Source organism: Tamandua tetradactyla, chromosome 26, assembly GCF_023851605.1.
Source record: "Tamandua tetradactyla isolate mTamTet1 chromosome 26, mTamTet1.pri, whole genome shotgun sequence".
Classification (NCBI taxonomy): domain Eukaryota; kingdom Metazoa; phylum Chordata; class Mammalia; order Pilosa; family Myrmecophagidae; genus Tamandua; species Tamandua tetradactyla.
In genome coordinates, this window is record NC_135352.1 from 43,970,118 (window position 1) to 43,990,106 (window position 19,989).

At 53.4% G+C, this 19,989-nt stretch overlaps 1 protein-coding gene across 1 annotated transcript in view; it reads left to right on the plus strand.

Annotated features, from left to right (window-relative positions):
• Positions 1–19,989, plus strand: part of SH3RF1 (SH3 domain containing ring finger 1) — a 205,131-nt gene that overhangs the window by 164,655 nt on the left and 20,487 nt on the right. Inside the window, exons 8-11 of the mRNA XM_077144597.1 lie at positions 123–293; positions 4,222–4,481; positions 5,399–5,754; positions 16,160–16,491. Of these exons, the coding sequence (XP_077000712.1) occupies positions 123–293; positions 4,222–4,481; positions 5,399–5,754; positions 16,160–16,491 (1,119 nt within the window). The remainder of the gene's footprint in view (positions 1–122; positions 294–4,221; positions 4,482–5,398; positions 5,755–16,159; positions 16,492–19,989) is intronic.

Sequence of the window (19,989 nt, forward strand, 5' to 3'; positions counted from 1 at the left end):
GCAATTACTGGCGTTTACCTTTGTACGTAAAATATTAAAGACCTTGTGCCATGGAACGATTGTGAGCATTTGGGGGTTTGTCTGTTATTCAACCTAAAATTAAAAATTCTTTTCTCTTCTAGGTATGTTGCCATATATCCTTATACCCCCCGGAAAGAGGATGAACTGGAGCTAAGAAAGGGGGAGATGTTTTTGGTGTTTGAGCGTTGCCAGGATGGCTGGTTCAAAGGGACCTCGATGCACACCAGCAAGATTGGGGTTTTCCCTGGCAATTACGTGGCACCAGTCACCAGGTGCGGTTTTCCGTAAACGGTTGACTAAGTCCTAAACAGAGAAGCTTTGTTCTTTTCCATGTTTTCAGCCTAGTCAGAGTCCTTCTCACACTGTGATTGCCTTTGTTACACGTCTTGGGTTTTTAAATCCATGTCTCTTTCTGCTGAACTTTGAACTCAAAGTTCTTAGCTTACTTTTCAACATAGATATTTGTGACCTTCTTGCGTTTTGCCAATAAATGTACCAGGTTATAAGCTACTTGCTTTAGTTTATGTGAGAAGACTCAACTACAACATTTTTTACAGAAAATAAATAGCAGGTTTTTTTTTTTAATTTAATTTTTTTGGGGGGGCGGGGGGGGGGTGCATGGTCCGGGAATCGAACCCGGGTCTCCCGCATGGAAGGTGAGCATTCTACCACTGGACCACCTGTGCACCCGAGCACAGTTTTTAAAATAAATGAAAGTTGTGTCATAAAGATTCTGTTTATGTAATGCTTACTATCTGTCAGGCGGGCCAGTTTCTAAATAAATTGCACATATTAACTGCTGGTCCTCAGACAACTCACTGATGTAGGTGCCATGATTATCCCTCTGATAGGTGAGGAAATTAAGGTGCAGGGAAATTAAATAACTTGCCTGATATCACACAGTGCAGAAGTGTTCAAACTCAGGTGGCCTGGCTCTCTGTTTTATTTATTCCATATGAGTTGGCGATTACCTCTGAATTTTGGCAGTTAATTGATTAATATGGTCGGAGTTCGTGGTCTATAGTACAGAGCCTCCTCGTCTTCTGGTGGCTAAGGAAGTAGCCTAGGAAATAGAATGAAATAACTATAACAGCATCAGTTTTGAGGAAGCCCCAGTTTTTGACCACTGGGCTCTCAATAAATGATTCAGGGTTAATTTTGTTTACTCACCCCTCAGACCCCTTGATTTTAAAGAAATGACTTAATGAATGGGCATGTTTTCAGCCACTGGCCTTGATTTAATAGCTGGCCAGCGGCCTAATCAAATTAAAATCACTGTTGTTGCAGACGGTGACAAAATGTTGGCTGTAATTTGAGTTGCGGCTTTTTACTCCGTATAAACCACTTTTCTGTATGTACCGCGATCTGTGTTGAGGAGCCAGCCTGTCCAAAACCAGACGGATCGTCCTTGCTGAGAGGTGGGGATGAGGAATCAGGAGAAATAAAACAGACCAAATATCAAAAAAATGAAGATGATGAAGGAAAATATTTTCATGAGATTCAAAAACAAATGATTAAAAGCCTCGCTGCTTGTTTATCTCTGGAGATATGCTTATTTAGCATAAATTCTCTATTCATTTACATGGTAAAGAATAAGGATGTTTGAACTATAGTAACAAATATATTACCCAGAAATACACTAAACCTGATTTAATTAAATTCAGCCATAATATTTGCTTGGCACTGCCCACACGCTGTAACTACAAGTAGTAGAGGAGTAGAAAAGAGCATTTTTACACTGGCCAGGCCTTCAGGGAAGTTAGGCATTTTTGGAGTCAGCAGTATTTCAGTAGGAATTTATTTTAAAATAATACATCAAAAAAAAACAATACATCACACTTTGTGATTCAGGGCCAAAGCATAAGCAGTATTTGGAGTATAGAAGGAAGACAGGCGTCAACATGAAACAGTAGAATCCTAAGGTCTAAAGATTGAGCCTGAGACGAGGCTTCTTGAAATAGTGGGTTTTGGGCTCAGTCTTAAAACATAAATGAGGTTAAGATAGGTCAAGAGAACCTGGAAAGGGCATTCCAAGAGAGAGAGAGAGAATGGGTTATGTGAGTGTGAGTACATGTATGTGTGCACAGGGCGCTCACGTGATGGGCTCTGAGAGAGAGAATGGGTTATGTGAGTGTGAGTACGTGTATGTGTGCGCAGGGCGCTCACGTGATGGGCTCTGAGAGAGAATGGGTTATGTGAGTGTGAGTACATGTATGTGTGCACAGGGCGCTCACGTGATGGGCTCTGAGAGAGAGAGAGAATGGGTTATGTGAGTGTGAGTACATGTATGTGTGCACAGAGCGCTCACGTGATGGGCTCTGAGAGAGAGAGAATGGGTTATGTGAGTGTGAGTACATGTATGTGTGCACAGGGCGCTCACGTGATGGGCTCTGAGAGAGAGAATGGGTTATGTGAGTGTGAGTACATGTATGTGTGCACAGGGCGCTCACGTGATGGGCTCTGAGAGAGAGAATGGGTTATGTGAGTGTGAGTACATGTATGTGTGCACAGGGCGCTCATGTGATGGGCTCTGAGAGAGAGAGAATGGGTTATGTGAGTGTGAGTACATGTATGTGTGCACAGGGCGCTCACGTGATGGGCTCTGAGAGAGAATGGGTTATGTGAGTGTGAGTACATGTATGTGTGCACAGGGCGCTCACGTGATGGGCTCTGAGAGAGAGAATGGGTTATGTGAGTGTGAGTACATGTATGTGTGCACAGAGCGCTCACGTGATGGGCTCTGAGAGAGAGAATGGGTTATGTGAGTGTGAGTACATGTATGTGTGCACAGGGTGCTCATGTGATGGGCTCTGAGAGAGAGAGAATGGGTTATGTGAGTGTGAGTACGTGTATGTGTGCACAGGACGCTCACTTGATGGGCTCTGAGAGAGAGAGAGAATGGGTTATGTGAGTGTGAGTACATGTATGTGTGCACAGGGCGCTCACGTGATGGGCTCTGAGAGAGAATGGGTTATGTGAGTGTGAGTACGTGTATGTGTGCACAGGGCACTGACGTGATGGGCTCTGAGAGAGAATGGGTTATGTGAGTGTGAGTACATGTATGTGTGCACAGGACGCTCACGTGATGGGCTCTGAGAGAGAGAGAATGGGTTATGTGAGTGTGAGTACGTGTATGTGTGCACAGGGCGCTCACGTGATGGGCTCTGAGAGAGAATGGGTTATGTGAGTGTGAGTACATGTATGTGTGCACAGGGTGCTCATGTGATGGGCTCTGAGAGAGAGAGAATGGGTTATGTGAGTGTGAGTACATGTATGTGTGCACAGAGCGCTCACGTGATGGGCTCTGAGAGAGAGAGAGAATGGGTTATGTGAGTGTGAGTACGTGTATGTGTGCACAGGGCGCCCACGTGATGGGCTCTGAGAGAGAGAGAATGGGTTATGTGAGTGTGAGTACGTGTATGTGTGCACAGGGCGCTCACGTGATGGGCTCTGAGAGAGAATGGGTTATGTGAGTGTGAGTACATGTATGTGTGCACAGGGCGCCCACGTGATGGGCTCTGAGAGAGAGAGAATGGGTTATGTGAGTGTGAGTACGTGTATGTGTGCACAGGGCGCCCACGTGATGGGCTCTGAGAGAGAGAGAATGGGTTATGTGAGTGTGAGTACATGTATGTGTGCACAGAGCGCTCACGTGATGGGCTCTGAGAGAGAGAATGGGTTATGTGAGTGTGAGTACATGTATGTGTGCACAGGGCGCCCACGTGATGGGCTCTGAGAGAGAGAATGGGTTATGTGAGTGTGAGTACATGTATGTGTGCACAGGGCGCTCATGTGATGGGCTCTGAGAGAGAGAGAATGGGTTATGTGAGTGTGAGTACGTGTATGTGTGCACAGGGCGCTCACGTGATGGGCTCTGGGGACTCTTGGAGGAGGGCAGGATCCTTGACGAAGTGCAGGGGTGTGGCATGTCAGGTGGCAGGCCTGGCTGCCCTGGCAGCTGACGCAGCAGGGCGCAGGTGCTTCTAGGATGACGTGCGTTTTGGTGACTCAGAATGCATTTCAAGACCTTTCTGTGCCTCAGGGGTGTCGCTACCTTGTATTAGCTGTTCTTAAAGCTAGCACAAATGATTCCATTCATTTTTTAAATGTTCCCTCTTTAGAACGCTGAGTCATTTTTGCATCTCGTTGTGTCTCCCGTTTTGCTGATGGACGGGCTCTTCTGTATTTCTGCCTTGGCAGGGCGGTGACGAATCCTTCCCAAGCTAAAGTCCCTGCATCTACAGCTGGTCAGGCAAACCGGGGGGTGACGATGGTCAGTCCTTCTGCTGCGGCGGGCACTGCCCAGAAGCCCCAGGGAAATGGCGTGGCCACAAGTCCTGGCCTCATCCCCACAGCCGTGGTGTCAGCAGCTCACATTCAGACCAGTCCCCAGGCCAAGGTCCTCCTGCACGTGACCGGGCAGATGACCGTCAGCCAGGCCCGCAGTGCTGCGAGGACAGGTGAGGAGGCTGGGCGTGTCTGGACAGTCTCGCCTGCCGGATGTCAGAGCCTGCATGACAGACGTGGAGCAGACAGCTGGGTGGTTGGCACTTTGTACCTACTCACCTGTGCTGAGCCTGCCCTGCTGCAGATCGAGGCCTGACAGACGAGGCCAGTCCTGAGAATGTCAGTAGTACCGGGAGATGGGACCTCTGGGGTCAGGAGCACATGCTCTCAACTCTCTCCGCTCCTAGCTGCACGGCCACTGTGTGACACTGTAATAACCTTGTTCCAATTATTTTTGATGTGCTTAAGTCACAAGGCTATTTTAGACCCAATGGGATCTTAAATAGCTTTCTTGTTTCTGCAGCATGTAAAACCTACCAAGGTGAGGTAAAGTAAAGGTTTAGGAGTTTTAGCAGGGAAAGAAAAAGAAGGAAAATGGTAAATAAGAAAAGGGAGTATAATTTTTAAAATGGGCTGGAGGTCCATCTGGTTTGGAGATGCTGCAGGGCCCCAACAGAAACTGGCCCTGTGTCTCTAACGCCACGGGAAGGCTTTCTCCTTGCCTCTGACAGGGCTTGGCTTATAGCTGAGCTCTTCAGGCACTCAGCACTCAGCACAACCAGAGGCAGAGCTGACATGAAAGTGGGCTTAGGTTACTGAACACAGTTACTGAATTCAGCTTGCTACTTAAGCTCACTTCCATTTCACATCAGACTTGAGTCTGTTGTGTGCCTGGAAAGTTCAGCTATCAGCTGAAGTGAAAGCTGAGATTAGGTGTCCTAAAATACCTTACATCTGTTCTTTATTGTAATAAGTGCAGTAGCAACCTTTTCTTACGGTCCTGTGCAGTGAAATGACTCATGTTGGGATGAGTGGTGCTTATTAGAAAATGAGCGTCTGCTTTTCTCCCTCCCGCCTCTGCTGGTCGCAGTGCACAGCCAGGAGCGCCCCACAGCCGCAGTGGTGCCCATCCAGGTGCAGAGTGCCCCCTGCCTCGGCCCCGTGTCCGTGGGCCCGGCCCAGCTCTCCGGGACCTCCCAGCCCACTCAGCCTCCCGGGCCAGGCTCGGCCGTCCACGCTGCTGCTGTCGGGGTCAGCCGAGCCAGCGCTCCCCTGGCCTGCGCTCCCGTGGCCACACTCGCCTCCCCAAGCACCACCACTGCCCCTCTGGACGCCGAGCCCACTGGCCGCTCAGTGACCATTCTCCCTGCACTGGCCACCTCTCCTGACAGTGCTTCCTTGGCTTGTGGGAATAGTTCAGCAACCAAGCCGGATAAGGATGGTAAGGTAAGACAACTTCCTGTTTCTCTGCCTGTGCACGTTTTGCAGTTGTAGTGAATCAGTGACGCACCGGCCAGCACCTGGGTGAGTCTGCACAGGTGTGGCAGCAGGGTGGGGAGCGGTTGCCACTGTGTGACCTGGCCTGGGGCTGGGCCTTTGGGAAATCGTCACCTGCCCTGGTGCAGCTTAACATCTGGGGGAATTTCCTCTCCCCTTCAGTTACGTATTCGTTCCACATTATGTTGTCTTTAATACTTTGTGTTCAGTTAGTTTGGGTCCTTTGTTAGCAGTTGCATTAAAAAGAATTAATAATGGGAGAATTTGGGTTTTAGTTTTTTTATTTTTATTTCCTTTCTGGAGTAATGAAAATGTTCCAAAATTGTCCCAAAGTTGTATGCACAACTATATGATGATTCTCTGAGCCAGTGATTGTGTACTTCAGATGGTTGGTATGGTGTGTGAGTGTATCTCAATAAAACTGAATTAAAAAAATAATAAAATAAATAAGCCAATTAACCATGGAAAAAGAAAAGAACTAATATATGAGGAGGTTGAACAAAAATGTATTTGTGGATTTATTTTTTGCTTCAGTATATCTGACCATAATCAGCATGGATTCTTGAGAGATTTCCTATATTACAAGTCAAGAGATTACCAGATATATCTATATTTTTAATCTCTAAAATTTGGGGTTGAGTTTCTAAGAAAACATAACTGGAAAGTGAGGTTGGAAAGACTAGCCTGTGGTTACTTTTGGGGGGTAGGTAGGTAGCAAAGGAAATTGGTAGTAATTTATCGTGAACAGAAAGGGAAGTGAGGATAACAAGAGGTGGATACCTGTGTTACGATCATGACTTTTTCCTCAGTATTTCATGCATTTCCCTGAAAGCTATAGCCCAGTTCTGGACGTGCCACAGGGACTGGAAACCCTTGCCCCCCTGGGTCAGGGGTAATATACCTGCTCGATTTAAATGGTTAGGTAAGCTTCTCCACAGGAGTTGTATGAGGAAATAAACTTTACGGCCTAGTAAAAAGTTAATCTTTAATTGCTGGGACTGCATGAGAGTTTTTGTAAAAGATTGGTATCTGTTCAGTGTTTATAATTAACTATATTAAGCTTGTAACCAAGCTGACACTTTCAACTTTGTTAATATTTTTGAAAGAATTATTTTCATAGTTTAGAGTTTAAGCTTGGGGTCAGTGTATCCCGGGAACCTTGCTGCTGATGGGTCACAGCTCTTCAACCCTGGCCCTCCCCGGGCAGGATTCTTTGGCGCTCTGTTCTGGACCAAGTCGTGCCATCCTCCTTCCCTCCAGCATGTCCAGTCCCGGGACCTGTGAATCGCTCCCTTCCATGGCAGAAGCAGCTGTGCAGAGGGATTATGTTAAGGGTTTGGAGATGTGGAGATTTGGGGGATTAGGTAGGTGGGCCCAGTCTAATCACAGGGGCCTGATAGAGGAAGGCAGGAGGGTAAGCATCAGAGAAGGTGACGCGATGTCGGCAGAAGGGGTTGGAGTGCTGCGAGGAAGGGGCCGTGGCGGAGGGAACGTGGGCAGCCTCTGGTATCTGCCTGCGAAGGGCTGCAGCCCTGCCGACTCCTTGATTGTAGGGCTTGCTGTTTGTGGCGATTTGTTATGGCTGTAAACAGGAGATGGACCCAGGACTTCAGGTCCATCCCGCGTACACTCGCCAGCCACTGGCCTCTGCTTGGGCCTCCAGGTGCCATCCCTTCTGAGGACCCCATATCGTCTTCGGACAACTCGCAACTCCTTAGTTCATTGAGCAATATCTGTCTCTCTCTACTTCCCAACCCTTCCTTATTTGGGGGACTACCTAGAAAATGTCCATCCTCTGTGGTACTTCTTGGAGTATTTGCAGAGTGGTCCCCCACTGTCTTTATGACTGTACCCTTGAAGTTTTTTCACCTGTTCCCCTTCATATCACAGGTTTTATTTTTCCCTTCCTAAATCTACTTCCTCATTTAATGTTCCGAGTCCATTACAGATACTGCCTCTTTGATGTGAGCGCATTAATTCCATCATTATCATCAGTTACACAATCATGAATCCTCATGACTGCAGTTTCTTTTACCCCACATTTCTCATTTCCACAGAGATACTGGGGGAGAACTTAAGAATGCCGTGTTGAAATCTAAATATCTTCCACATTCTCCCATCCAAACCGTTTCCGCATTTTGGCTATTATTCTTAGCAAGCATCTCAGGCGGGCGCTCCTCCTTGGAGTCTCATTTCCTTTCTTAAGTGTTTATAAACGTGCGCTTATGTTTCCCACACTGCCTGCAAAGTGGATTGTGGTCTTTGTTTAAAATTGGGACCGCATGTGCCCTTCTTTGGCCTGTTGAGTTGACACTCACCCCAGATTCACCGGAATCCCTCAGAGACCATTTGTTGCATTTTGGCTGTTTGTTCTGTTTGTACCTGGGATGCGTTCAACCTGTCAGGACAGTCATTTGATCTCCAAATCCCATCTCTTCACCCCTTTTCCTCTTACCGAGTTTTTTCTACCGATCAGTTCTAAAAAGTGACTCTTCTCTCTCTTCTTGCCCTTTGTGAGCCACCATCTACACCGCGCAGCAGCTCTGTGTCTCTCTTGTCCTTCTGGCTTCAAACATAGTTCAGAATGGCCCTTTTGGTCGTCTGCATTTTTGCACATTTAAGCTTATTCTGATCTTTAGGTGTCCTGAATTGTTATGGGTCATGCCAACCTGTTGTGGGCCCTTCTCTCGAGCTTCAGAACTTGAGCCCGGTAGGTTGCTCCCTGGTCACTTCACTGCCTCCAGATGCCCCACTTTTTCATCTGCCGGGATCATGCAATTGTGTGGTTAGAATTTCCTTTTTTAGGTCCCTCCCGTTCCTCTTGAAGCAGTCTTTCCTTTTGAGTTTCAGGCCATGCACATATTTACTTCAAACTTCTAAAATCAGTTCTTTTAAACTCTAGAGATCAAATCTGACTGCAGCCCGCTTCTCTTCGGGTGCGTTCTTCCGAGTCCACCACTCCTTATCCTGTCACTGCCTTCCTCCTGGCTGATGAGAATTAACTCCGAAGTAGTTTTGCTTACCTTGCTGTGGATTACATTGTCAGCAAGTCGGGGGAAAGGTAATGCACAGGTTCTGGTTTTAGTAGAAACCTCCTGCAGGTACGTAGGTGGGTGCCGCATCCTGACTGCTTCTGCCTCGCTTGCCTCGTGTGCTTGACATCGTCCATTTGCTTCAGCCCGTGCAGCCTCATGATGGGTGTCCAGTGCCCTCTCCTTTTCCCGCTGGTGCGCTCCAGCTGGCCCCGTGTCCGCAGAGGTGGTGACTTTTCAGAGGACCCACGGCACAGGTAGAGCTCTTCTCCCGTCGGGCTCTTCCTTCTCTCAGCGCTTTGGTGGCAAGTCCTCTCACACGGCCGCAGTGAGCTGCAGAGGCTGTGTTCCCTCTAGGCTGACCACACTGGATGACTTGGCATGTGCACCGTGCTTTGATAAACAGACAGCCGAGACTGTGGTGTGCGTCCGTACATCTCCGTTAGTTCTCATTTAGGATCCTGGCCTTTCTGTAATCCACCCCTCCTGTGTCTCCTGCAGTCGTCCGTTGAACAGTTTTGCCTGACATTTGTCTGGCTTCACACTCAGTTGAAAGCCTGTTGTTTCGGATCAACTAGTCCCCAGGAAACACGTGGCCCTTAAGTGGTATTCAGATACATGTGTCTGTATTTTCGTTGTGCTTTTTTATTTCAAAAATGTTTAACGGTTCCCTGTTTATTTAGTAGTTATGGAAAATCCAGACATCCAAACAGGAAACATAAACATGGCAGAAGATTTCAGAGAAAACTTCTTTTGATATTATGGTACATATATCATTCTTTCTCTATACACCAAAATTTATTTTAGGATATTAAACTTTCATCCAGAAAGCAAAATGTTTGTCTTCAGCACCAGTTATGTAATTGGCAGTTCTTAAATTCTCCGAGTTCTAACACGCTTCCAAAGTGGAGAAGAAACCGCCTCGCGTGCCCCTTTCTACCCCAGGCACTTCCCTTTCCTGCCTCTGGTTTCCCGGCCGCCGGGGTGGGCTCTGCTTCTCAGCGTCGGTGCCTCGGACCCCAGCACCCTGACGACTGTCCCTGGAGGAGCCACCCAGAGGCTTTCTTCAGTAAGCGGATATTTGAGGACCTTCGTTGTTACTCTTGATTTCCGCAAGCAGAAGGTCCCAGCCGCTTCCATTTTCTTCCGTTCTGAGCTCTTGTCCAGTTTCAGTCCCCGCTGAGCGGTTTCTGTGCCTACGTGATTTTCCTAACTTTCCAGCTCTTACTTTACTGTCTGCTCCAGAGTTGGTGGGCTTTGCCCTTTGATTATCTTAAGGAAATTCCATCGTTGCTGTGAAGTGGGGCCTGGCACCGAGCTCAGCGGGTGAGCCCCTGCGGGCCCCGGGCAGATGCGCCTGCTCCCACCTCCCCATGGGTGGACGGTCCTCGGAGCGGGCTGTGCGCAGAGGCTGGAGAGAAGAGCATGGGCTCGGCTCACGTCCCACGTCCTCCCTTAGGGAGCTTCGTGACGTGCGTCAGCGCGAGGGACGCTCTGGAGAGAAATGAACAAAGTAAAGTCTCAGTGGCTGAGGGATTCCAAGCGGAGTCGGGAGGTCATCCTGGAGGTTGTTCTTACGCATTGTATAGACACCCTTTTTTAGTTAATGGTGCGCTGGACTGGATGGAGGGAAGTGCCTGAAGATGTAGAGCCGTGTTCCAGTAGCCTTGATTCCTGAGGACGATTGTATAATGATACAGCTTTCACAGTGTGACTGTGTGATTGTGAAAACCTTGTGTCTGATGCTCCTTTTATCCAGGGTATGGACAGAAGAGTAAAAACTATGGATAATAAGTAAGTAGGGGGCCAAAGGATAAAATAAATTGGGTAGATGGAAACACTAGTGGTCAGTGAAAGGGAGGGGTGAGGTATAAGGTATATATTAGTTTTATTCTTTTTATTTTTCTGGAGTGATGTAAATGTTCTAAAATTGATCATGGTGATGAATACACAACTATGTGATGATATTGTGAGCCACTGATTGTGGCTCCATGTATAGAATGTTTGTGTGAAGACGTCTCAATTAAAATGAAAAAAAAAAAAAAAGATGAGGGATGTTCTGACCACGAGAAGAATACCAGTTCCTACCTTATCGGTGTGGTGTGGGCAGTCAGTGCACCGAACGAACCCTCTCCCTCGGCCCTCACGTGGCCTTCCCACCCCTGCACTTCCTGGAGGCCGCCTGCCCAGAGCCCCTGTGCAGCAGCACCCCTGCTCACCCCTCTTCCCTTCTCTGCTTCCCTGCAGGGCTCACGCTGTGCGGCCGTGTCGGTGTCTCTGCTACAGTATGTGGACCTTTTGTTGTCACGTTCACTGCTGTGTTCTCAGAGCTTAGCAAGTTGCCTGGCTCTTATCAGACACTTAATAAATCTCAGTTGAAAGAGTGAGTGGTTATTATTGGGCAGTCACATGAATTAAGTGTCTGTGATTCCTTACCTACCAACAAGGACTTTGAGTACAGGGGCCCCTCGTAGATTATTGAGTACCTGTGAACCAGGAATACTATTATCTTTTGCCACCTTCTCTATACATCCGAGGTCAAAGGGAGGAAAAAAGAGTAAGACTTAATGGGGAGTATGTTGTTAATTGTGAGATGCTCAAATAAAATATATTTTTGCTTGGGAAGGGCTCTGATTTGATGGTTCCCACACTGTACCTGTCCTCTGTTATATTTTTATACATAGAAATTACTCTCTCTCATTACCATTTCCAACTCAAATAGTCTTTTTCTTATGTGAGATGCTGCTTTAAATTATTAAATCTTTGGAAGAGAAAATTATGACTGTAAAAGCATGATTTCATCTAAGAATAATTTCTTGGAAAACCCAAAGGAGAATAGTCAAGGTTTCTGTTAAAAGAGATGCCCCTTTTTCATTTATGTTACTGTTACATTTTAAAATCTGCTCTTCTGAAAAGTAGCCTCTGTTAATTCATCTTTAGTTTTCTTCCCACTGTTGGATTTCAAAAAAGAAAAAAGGTGCCCTTAGATCACAAGTGTCTGAGTTTGCAAAATTATCTCTCTCAAGTGGCACATTGTTCAGAAACATCAGAAGATGATAATAACAGCACAGCCCCTTGCAGCAAAGTGGCGTCTCATCGGTGTTAAAATCCCACCCTCGCCTCCACCCCAGCCAGTGCACCCCGTGCTGCGCACTGTCCCCTTAGGCTAATAGTGGTCACTCACCCCTTAGCAGGCCTTACAACAGCCTGTACTTACTGCGCGCCATCTTCTTGGATGAGCCAGTTCCTCCTCCGTGATGACTGTGCAGGCTGTTGCTTGCGCGCCATTGGCTGGTGGCGCTTCTCTGAGAGGCCAGAACTGAGTGCGAAGGCGCGCGTGGCTGTGTGCGCGACTGTGCTCGTGGCTGTGCGCGCGACTGTGCGTGACTGTGCTCATGGCTGTGCGCATGGCTGTGCTCACGACTGAGCGTGGCTGTGCACGCGACTGTGAGCGTGGCTGTGCGTGCAACTGTGCTCGTGGCTGTGCTCGCGACTGTGAGTGTGGCTGTGCGCGCGACTGCTCACGACTGTGCGCGTGGCTGTGCTCACGACTGCTTGTGGTTGTGCGCATGGCTGTGCTCACGACTGTGCGCATGGCTGTGCTCACGACTGTGCGCGTGACTGTACTCATGGCTGTGCGCATGGCTGTGCTCACGACTGAGCATGGCTGTGCACGCGACTGTGAGCGTGGCTCTGCGCACGACTGTGCTCGTGGCTGTGCTCGTGACTGTGAGCGTGGCTGTGCGCGCGACTGTGCTCATGGCTGTGCGCATGGCTGTGCTCACAACTGTGAGCGTGGCTGTGCTCACGACTGAGCGTGGCTGTGTGCGCGACTGTGCTTGTGGCTGTGCGCGCGACTGTGAGCGTGGCTGTGCGCGCGACTGTTCTCGTGGCTGTGCGCATGGCTGTGCTCACAACTGTGAGCGTGGCTGTGCTCACAACAGCGTGGCTGTGTGCGCGACTGTGCTCATGGCTGTGCACGCGACTGTGAGCGTGGCTGTGCGCGCGATTGTGCTCGTAGCTGTGCGCGCGACTGTGAGCGTGGCTGTGCGTGCAACTGTGCTCGTGGCTGTGCTCGCGACTGTGAGTGTGGCTGTGCGCGCAACTGTGCTCACGACTGTGCGCGTGGCTGTGCTCACGACTGCACGTGACTGCTCATGGCTGTGCGCATGGCTGTGCTCACGACTGAGCGTGGCTGTGCACGTGACTGTGAGCGTGGCTGTGCGTGCAACTGTGCTCGTGGCTGTGCTCGCGACTGTGAGCGTGGCTGTGCGCGCGACTGTGCTCACGACTGTGCGCGTGGCTGTGCTCACGACTGTGGCTGTGCGCGTGGCTGTGCTCACGACTGCGCGTGGCTGTGCTCACGACTGTGCGCGTGACTGTACTCATGGCTGTGCGCATGGCTGTGCTCACGACTGAGCGTGGCTCTGCGCGCGACTGTGCTCGTGGCTGTGCGCACGACTGTGAGCGTGGCTGTGCGCTCGACTGTGAGCGTGGCTGTGCGCGCGGCTGTGCTCACAACTGTTAGCGTGGCTGTGTGCGCACAGCTGTGCTCACGACTGTGCTCGTGGCTGTGCACGCGACTGTGCTCACGACTGTGAGCATGGCTGTGCGCACGACTGTGCTCGCGACTGTGATCACGACTGTGCTCGTGGCTGTGCGCGTGGCTGTGCTCACGACTGCGCGTGACTGTGCTCATGGCTGTGCGCATGGCTGTGCTCACGACTGAGCGTGGCTGTGCACGCGACTGTGAGCGTGGCTGTGTGCGCGACTGTGCTCGTGGCTGTGCTCACGACTGAGTGTGGCTGTGCGCACGACTGTGCTCACGACTGTGCGCGTGGCTGTGCTCACGACTGTGCGCGTGACTGTGCTCACGGCTGTGCGCATGGCTGTGCTCACGACTGAGCGTGGCTGTGCACGCGACTGTGAGCGTGGCTATGCGCGCGACTGTGCTCGTGGCTGTGCGCGCGACTGTGCTCACGACTGTGAGCGTGGCTGTGCGCGCAGCTGTGCTCAGCGACTGTGATCACGACTGTGCTCGTGGCTGTGCGCACGACTGTGAGCGTGGCTGTGCGCACGACTGTGAGCGTGGCTGTGCGCGTGGCTGTGTGCACGGGGGCGAGTTTTGCAGCACTGAGGGGTCTGCGGGCCGTGGCGTCGGAGTCGCGTACTTAAGCCGTGGCGGAAATTGCTGGGGGTTGCGTCTGACCGCTGCCTGCTAGGGCTAAGCTGGGGGGTGTCATCCTTTCTTGGTGCAGGTTCTGGCCCCCCAGATCCCAGGCTCCCTAAAAGAAGTGTGGCAGCCCCTTCGGCAGGTATTTAGTCAGGTTGCTTTGCTGGCCTTTGTGTACTGAAGAGCTTCCTTCCCACGGGCTTGGGGAATCCAAGATATCCTGTTTCCTTAGTCCTGGGCCAGCTGAACTTCTCCCTCCCAGCCAGTGCTGTGTTGGCACCCAGCCACACCGGGTCCGATGCCGAGGTGAGGGGGCGCAGCCACCACCCTCCAGCAGAGCGTCCAGGGCCGGGTGGCCATCCGTGGGGTGCCCCATAGTCCCTCAGGAACATGAGGGTGATGAGGGAACAGAAATCAGGTGAGCAGATGGGGCCCTGCAGAGACATGTGGGGGTCTTCCAGCCGGCGAGTGCTGGAAGTGCTGCCTCTGCTTGCGGCATTCCTGGTTGAGTCTGCCCCCGTGCTCCACCAGCCCCTGAGCCTACCCCTGTGCTCCCTCCAGCCCCCATGCTCCCCCAGCCCCTGTGCCTACCCCTGTGCTCCCTCCAGCCCTCGTGCTCCCTCCAGCCCTGAGCCTGACCCCGTGCTCCCTCCAGCCCCCGTGCTCCCTCCAGCCCCTGTACTCCCCCAGCCCCTGTGCTCCCTCCAGCTCTGGTGCTCCCTCTAGCCCCTGTGTTCCCCCAGCCCCTGAGCCTACCCCTGCGCTCCCTCCAGCCCTTGTGCTCCCTCCAGCCCTGAGCCTGACCCTGTGCTCCCCCCAGCCCTCGTGCTCCCTCCAGCCCTGAGCCTGACCCTGTGCTCCCCCCAGCCCCCGTGCTCCCTCCAGCCCCTGTACTCCCCCAGCCTCCATGCTCCCCCCAACCCCCAAGCTCTCCACAGCCCCCATGGCTGCCCCCTTGCTCCCTCTGGCCCCCGTGCTCCTTCCCAGCCCCCAAGCCTGCCCCCACCCCCAGGAGGGTCTGGCCCTGGTAACTGGTGCTCAGCGCAGCACCAGGTGAAAAGCGCCTGTGGGGTAACTTTGCTTAGGTTCTTGTTCATTATCTAATAAATGACTTCTTCCCTCCTTGTTTTACCATTCTGTTTCTAGTGGAGCTGCATTATTATAGATTCAGATTATGTTCATCAAGCGATTTTTACTAAGTTGATTTAACTCATATTCCCAAGAAAGTTCCTCAGTATTATGTCTCCTTGTGGTCTGTGTGCCTGTCGAGTCTTCCATAGAACTATTTCTGTATTTGACATTTTATTTTCAAACGATGCTCGGAGCATTTCACGGTGTGGTTGACATCGGAGTAAAGCCAGTTCAGGTATAACTGTTGCCTGTTTTGTCATCAGAAAGAGCACTGAGGCTTGGGGGGCGGCTGTGCATTTGGCTTTCCTGGCAGAGCAAAGAGAGAAAGCGAGTTAAGAGCCGGAGGGCAACCTGAGACATTTCCTTGCTAAAAAGAGACATTAAAATGTTAATGGATAGGCCAAAACTTCCCTTAAAAACTTTGTGGAGTTGTTTTTGGCTCTCTAATCAAGGGGTACTTGCACAATGGAAATGATTTGATTTTTGTTATTACTGGCTTGTTAAATTCACTCTGGGTGTTGACGTGTTAGAAATAGTTTAGCCTTGACCCTGGTTTAGCCTTGACCCTTGACCCTGGCTGTGCAGATGGTAGGTGTGGAGTGAAGGGCTGGTCGGCCCAGGTTGCAATCAGCCTGCAGTTCGCTCTCAGACAGTCCTTAGAGATGGGGCAGGCAGAAATTTAGGAAATAAAATTCACCATCTGAAGTCTTCACTTGACTAAAATGTCTCCCCCTGATTTCACCAAACCTGAGACGTGAACTTGGGGCATCTTTTTTGTTAACCTCGTCAATGAGGTTAGAACAGAATGTGCTAAACAAAAACGTGCAACAGAAGGGAAGAAGGGAGAGAAGCGAAACGTTGGCCAACAGCATGCAAAAAAAATGTCGGTAGCTGTTTAAGGGATGGCCAGGTATCCAGAGGAATCATTTTAAAAGATCAAATCGGAAATGGGGATGGTAGAAGCTTGTAGATCACAACCGCGGCAGTAACGTCCATCTCTGCTGATTTGTTTTTCTAGAAAGAAAAAAAGGGCTTGCTGAAGCTGCTTTCTGGAGCGTCCACCAAGCGTAAGCCCCGAGCGTCCCCTCCGGCGTCCCCCACCCAGGACGTGGAACTGGGCGCTGGCGAGTCGCCCCTGCAGGGAGCCGTGGGTGCTGAGCCACCAGCGGGCAGCCACGGCCGAGCGGGCCCCTGCCCGGGGGACGGGGCCGTCGCAGGGGCGCAGGCCGCCGACGCCCTCCACCGCAAGGCCAGCTCCCTGGAGCCCGCTGCCCCCGCCGCGCCGCCGCGCCAGCCCTGCTCTTCCCTGGGGCCCGGCGGCCACGAGGCCAGGCCGGCTGTCTGCGAGAGGTGAGTCCCGAGCGCGCCGGGCCGCGGGAGCGAGTGCGCGCTGCTCACGCCGGAGCTGAATTCGCGGCAGCCCGGCCGCGCTGGCCGTCTCCACCCCGCGCTGCCGCCCGCCTCCATCCCCCCGCACCCCGCGCCTGCGCCCGCGCCCCCCGTGCCTCCGTCTCCACCCTGGGCTGCCGCCCGCCTCCATCCCCCCGCGCCCCCGTGCCTCCGTCTCCACCCTGGGCTGCCGCGGGCCTCCTCCCCGCCCGCCGCCTCCCCGCCTCCCCGCCCGCCTCCACCCCCGCGCCCTCCGGGCCTCGGTTCCTCGCCCCTCATTTGCGGAGAGGCGCCCGCAGTGGTCCGCAGGGAAGCGCGCGTCGCCGGGAGCGTGGTCACGTCGGCCACCTTTTCTTCCCGCCTCCCTCCGGTCGCCGGCAGTCGCTCCCGTGCTTTATCCCTTTGCCTTGTGCTGGACGGCTCACGGCAGCCCCTTGGCTGTGAAGAGGCCCGAGCGTTGTGTCAGCTACGGGAAGCCCCTTTTCGCTCTCCGTGCGCCCGAAGGGTGCGGCTCAGCCCGTCGGCCCTGCCACGCGCAGCGCCCCGAGCCCTGGCCCGCGCGCCCGGCCGGGAGTGGGAGGGACCGTGCGCAGCGGCAGGTCTCTTCCCATGGCCCCGGCCCCGGGAGCGTTACGAGAGAAAACGCCTCTGCTAACATGGGCGCCCACCAGGACTACCTGGACTAAAGATGAGATGCTGTTGTCTGCAGGCATGGCGGATAAGGAGTGGACTGTGCTGGCACAGTGCGTGCGAGTACAGAGGTGTTTGCAGTGCCATCTGCTGTGTGGCCTCTGCGAGCTGCTTCCGATCTCTTACCTGTGTCTCATGCACGGGGCAGTGTCCTCGCTTGCAGGTTGTTGCCTTTTTGGTGGCTTTTCCTGTCGCTGATTTGAAATCTTTTCTGTTGTGGTCTTAGTAACAGTTTGAAATTTTGTCCTGAATCCACTTAGTCCTTGCGTCTGAGAGACCCCACTGTCCCGCAGCGTGACTCTGCTTCCAGGGCGTTGGTCCTGTTACATCTTAACTCTCTTTGATCACACAGGCTTTCCCTCCCCTGCCCCCCGAGCCCCTCTGGCGCTGGTCTGCAGTTTTCCTTTCACGCCCTTTTCTCTGTTGCCCGTGTGTTTGTGTGACATTCCAGGGAATTCACTTTGTCTGCACTCTCCCGTGGCTCCACCCAGCACCTCCCCATGACACATTCCTTTCCAGTGGCCACAGGTCCCCTCCCCGTGGCTTCTGTATTCCAGCCCCTTCCTCTTAGAGGAGCCCATTTCTGCTGCTGAAGCACGTGAGAAGGAAAATCTCTAACACGGCCAGGATGGCTTCTCAGGGAGAGAGGGGCCTCATGAGATGGGCAGCTCGGAGGACTTGGTGATGGGGCAGATGGGCGCAGGCCCTCTGGATGGACAGAGGCCCTCTGGATGGACACGCAGGCCCTCTGGATGGACGCGCAGGCCCTCTGGATGGACAGAGGCTCTCTGGATGGACACGCAGGCCCTCTGGATGGACGCGCAGGCCCTCTGGATGGACAGAGGCCCTCTGGATGGACAGAGGCCCTCTGGATGGACGCACAGGCCCTCTGGATGGACGCGCAGGCCCTCTGGATGGACAGAGGCCCTCTGGATGGACACGCAGGCCCTCTGGATGGACGCGCAGGCCCTCTGGATGGACAGAGGCTCTCTGGATGGACACGCAGGCCCTCTGGATGGACGCACAGGCCCTCTGGATGGACGCGCAGGCCCTCTGGATGGACAGAGGCCCTCTGGATGGACACGCAGGCCCTCTGGATGGACGCGCAGGCCCTCTGGATGGACATGCAGGCCCTCTGGATGGACAGAGGCTCTCTGGATGGACACGCAGGCCCTCTGGATGGACGCGCAGGCCCTCTGGATGGACAGAGGCTCTCTGGATGGACACGCAGGCCCTCTGGATGGACGCACAGGCCCTCTGGATGGACAGAGGCCCTCTGGATGGACAGAGGCCCTCTGGATGGACGCACAGGCCCTCTGGATGGACGCGCAGGCCCTCTGGTTGGACAGAGGCCCTCTGGATGGACAGAGGCCCTCTTTGGATGGACACGCAGGCCCTCTGGATGGACGCAGAGGCCCTCTGGATGGACAGAGGCCCTCTGGATGGACGCGCAGGCCCTCTGGATGGACGCGCAGGCCCTCTGGATGGACGCGCAGGCCCTCTGGATGGACGCGCAGGCCCTCTGGATGGACGCGCAGGCCCTCTGGATGGACACGCAGGCCCTCTGGATGGACAGAGGCCCTCTGGATGGATGCGCAGGCCCTCTGGATGGACAGAGGCCCTCTGGATGGACGCGCAGGCCCTCTGGATGGACGCACAGGCCCTCTGGATGGACGCGCAGGCCCTCTGGATGGACAGAGGCCCTCTGGATGGACGCGCAGGCCCTCTGGATGGACGCACAGGCCCTCTGGATGGACGCGCAGGCCCTCTGGATGGACGCAGAGGCCCTCTGGATGGACGCGCAGGCCCTCTGGATGGACAGAGGCCCTCTGGATGGACGCGCAGGCCCTCTGGATGGACAGAGGCCCTCTGGATGGACACGCAGGCCCTCTGGATGGACGCACAGGCCCTCTGGATGGACAGAGGCCCTCTGGATGGACACGCAGGCCCTCTGGATGGACGCGCAGGACCTCTGGATGGACGCGCAGGCCCTCTGGATGGACAGAGGCCCTCTGGATGGACGCGCAGGCCCTCTGGATGGACAGAGGCCCTCTGGATGGACGCGCAGGCCCTCTGGATGGACAGAGGCCCTCTGGATGGACACGCAGGCCCTCTGGATGGACGCACAGGCCCTCTGGATGGACAGAGGCCCTCTGGATGGACGCGCAGGCCCTCTGGATGGACGCAGAGGCCCTCTGGATGGACGCGCAGGCCCTCTGGATGGACGCAGAGGCCCTCTGGATGGACGCGCAGGCCCTCTGGATGGACAGAGGCCCTCTGGATGGACGCGCAGGCCCTCTGGATGGACGCAGAGGCCCTCTAGATGGACACGCAGGCCCTCTGGATGGACGCGCAGGCCCTCTGGATGGACAGAGGCCCTCTGGATGGACACACAGGCCCTCTGGATGGACAGAGGCCCTCTGGATGGACGCAGAGGCCCTCTGGATGGACGCGCAGGCCCTCTGGATGGACAGAGGCCCTCTGGATGGACGCGCAGGCCCTCTGGATGGACGCAGAGGCCCTCTGGATGGACGCGCAGGCCCTCTGGATGGACAGAGGCCCTCTGGATGGACGCGCAGGCCCTCTGGATGGACGCAGAGGCCCTCTGGATGGACACACAGGCCCTCTGGATGGACAGAGGTCCTCTGGATGGACGTGCAGGCCCTCTGGATGGACAGAAGCCCTCTGGATGGATACAGCCCCTCTAGAATTCTCTGGCAGGGTTTTATATAATCAGGTCAACTTTTACAAGAGGGAAAGGGGTCTTTG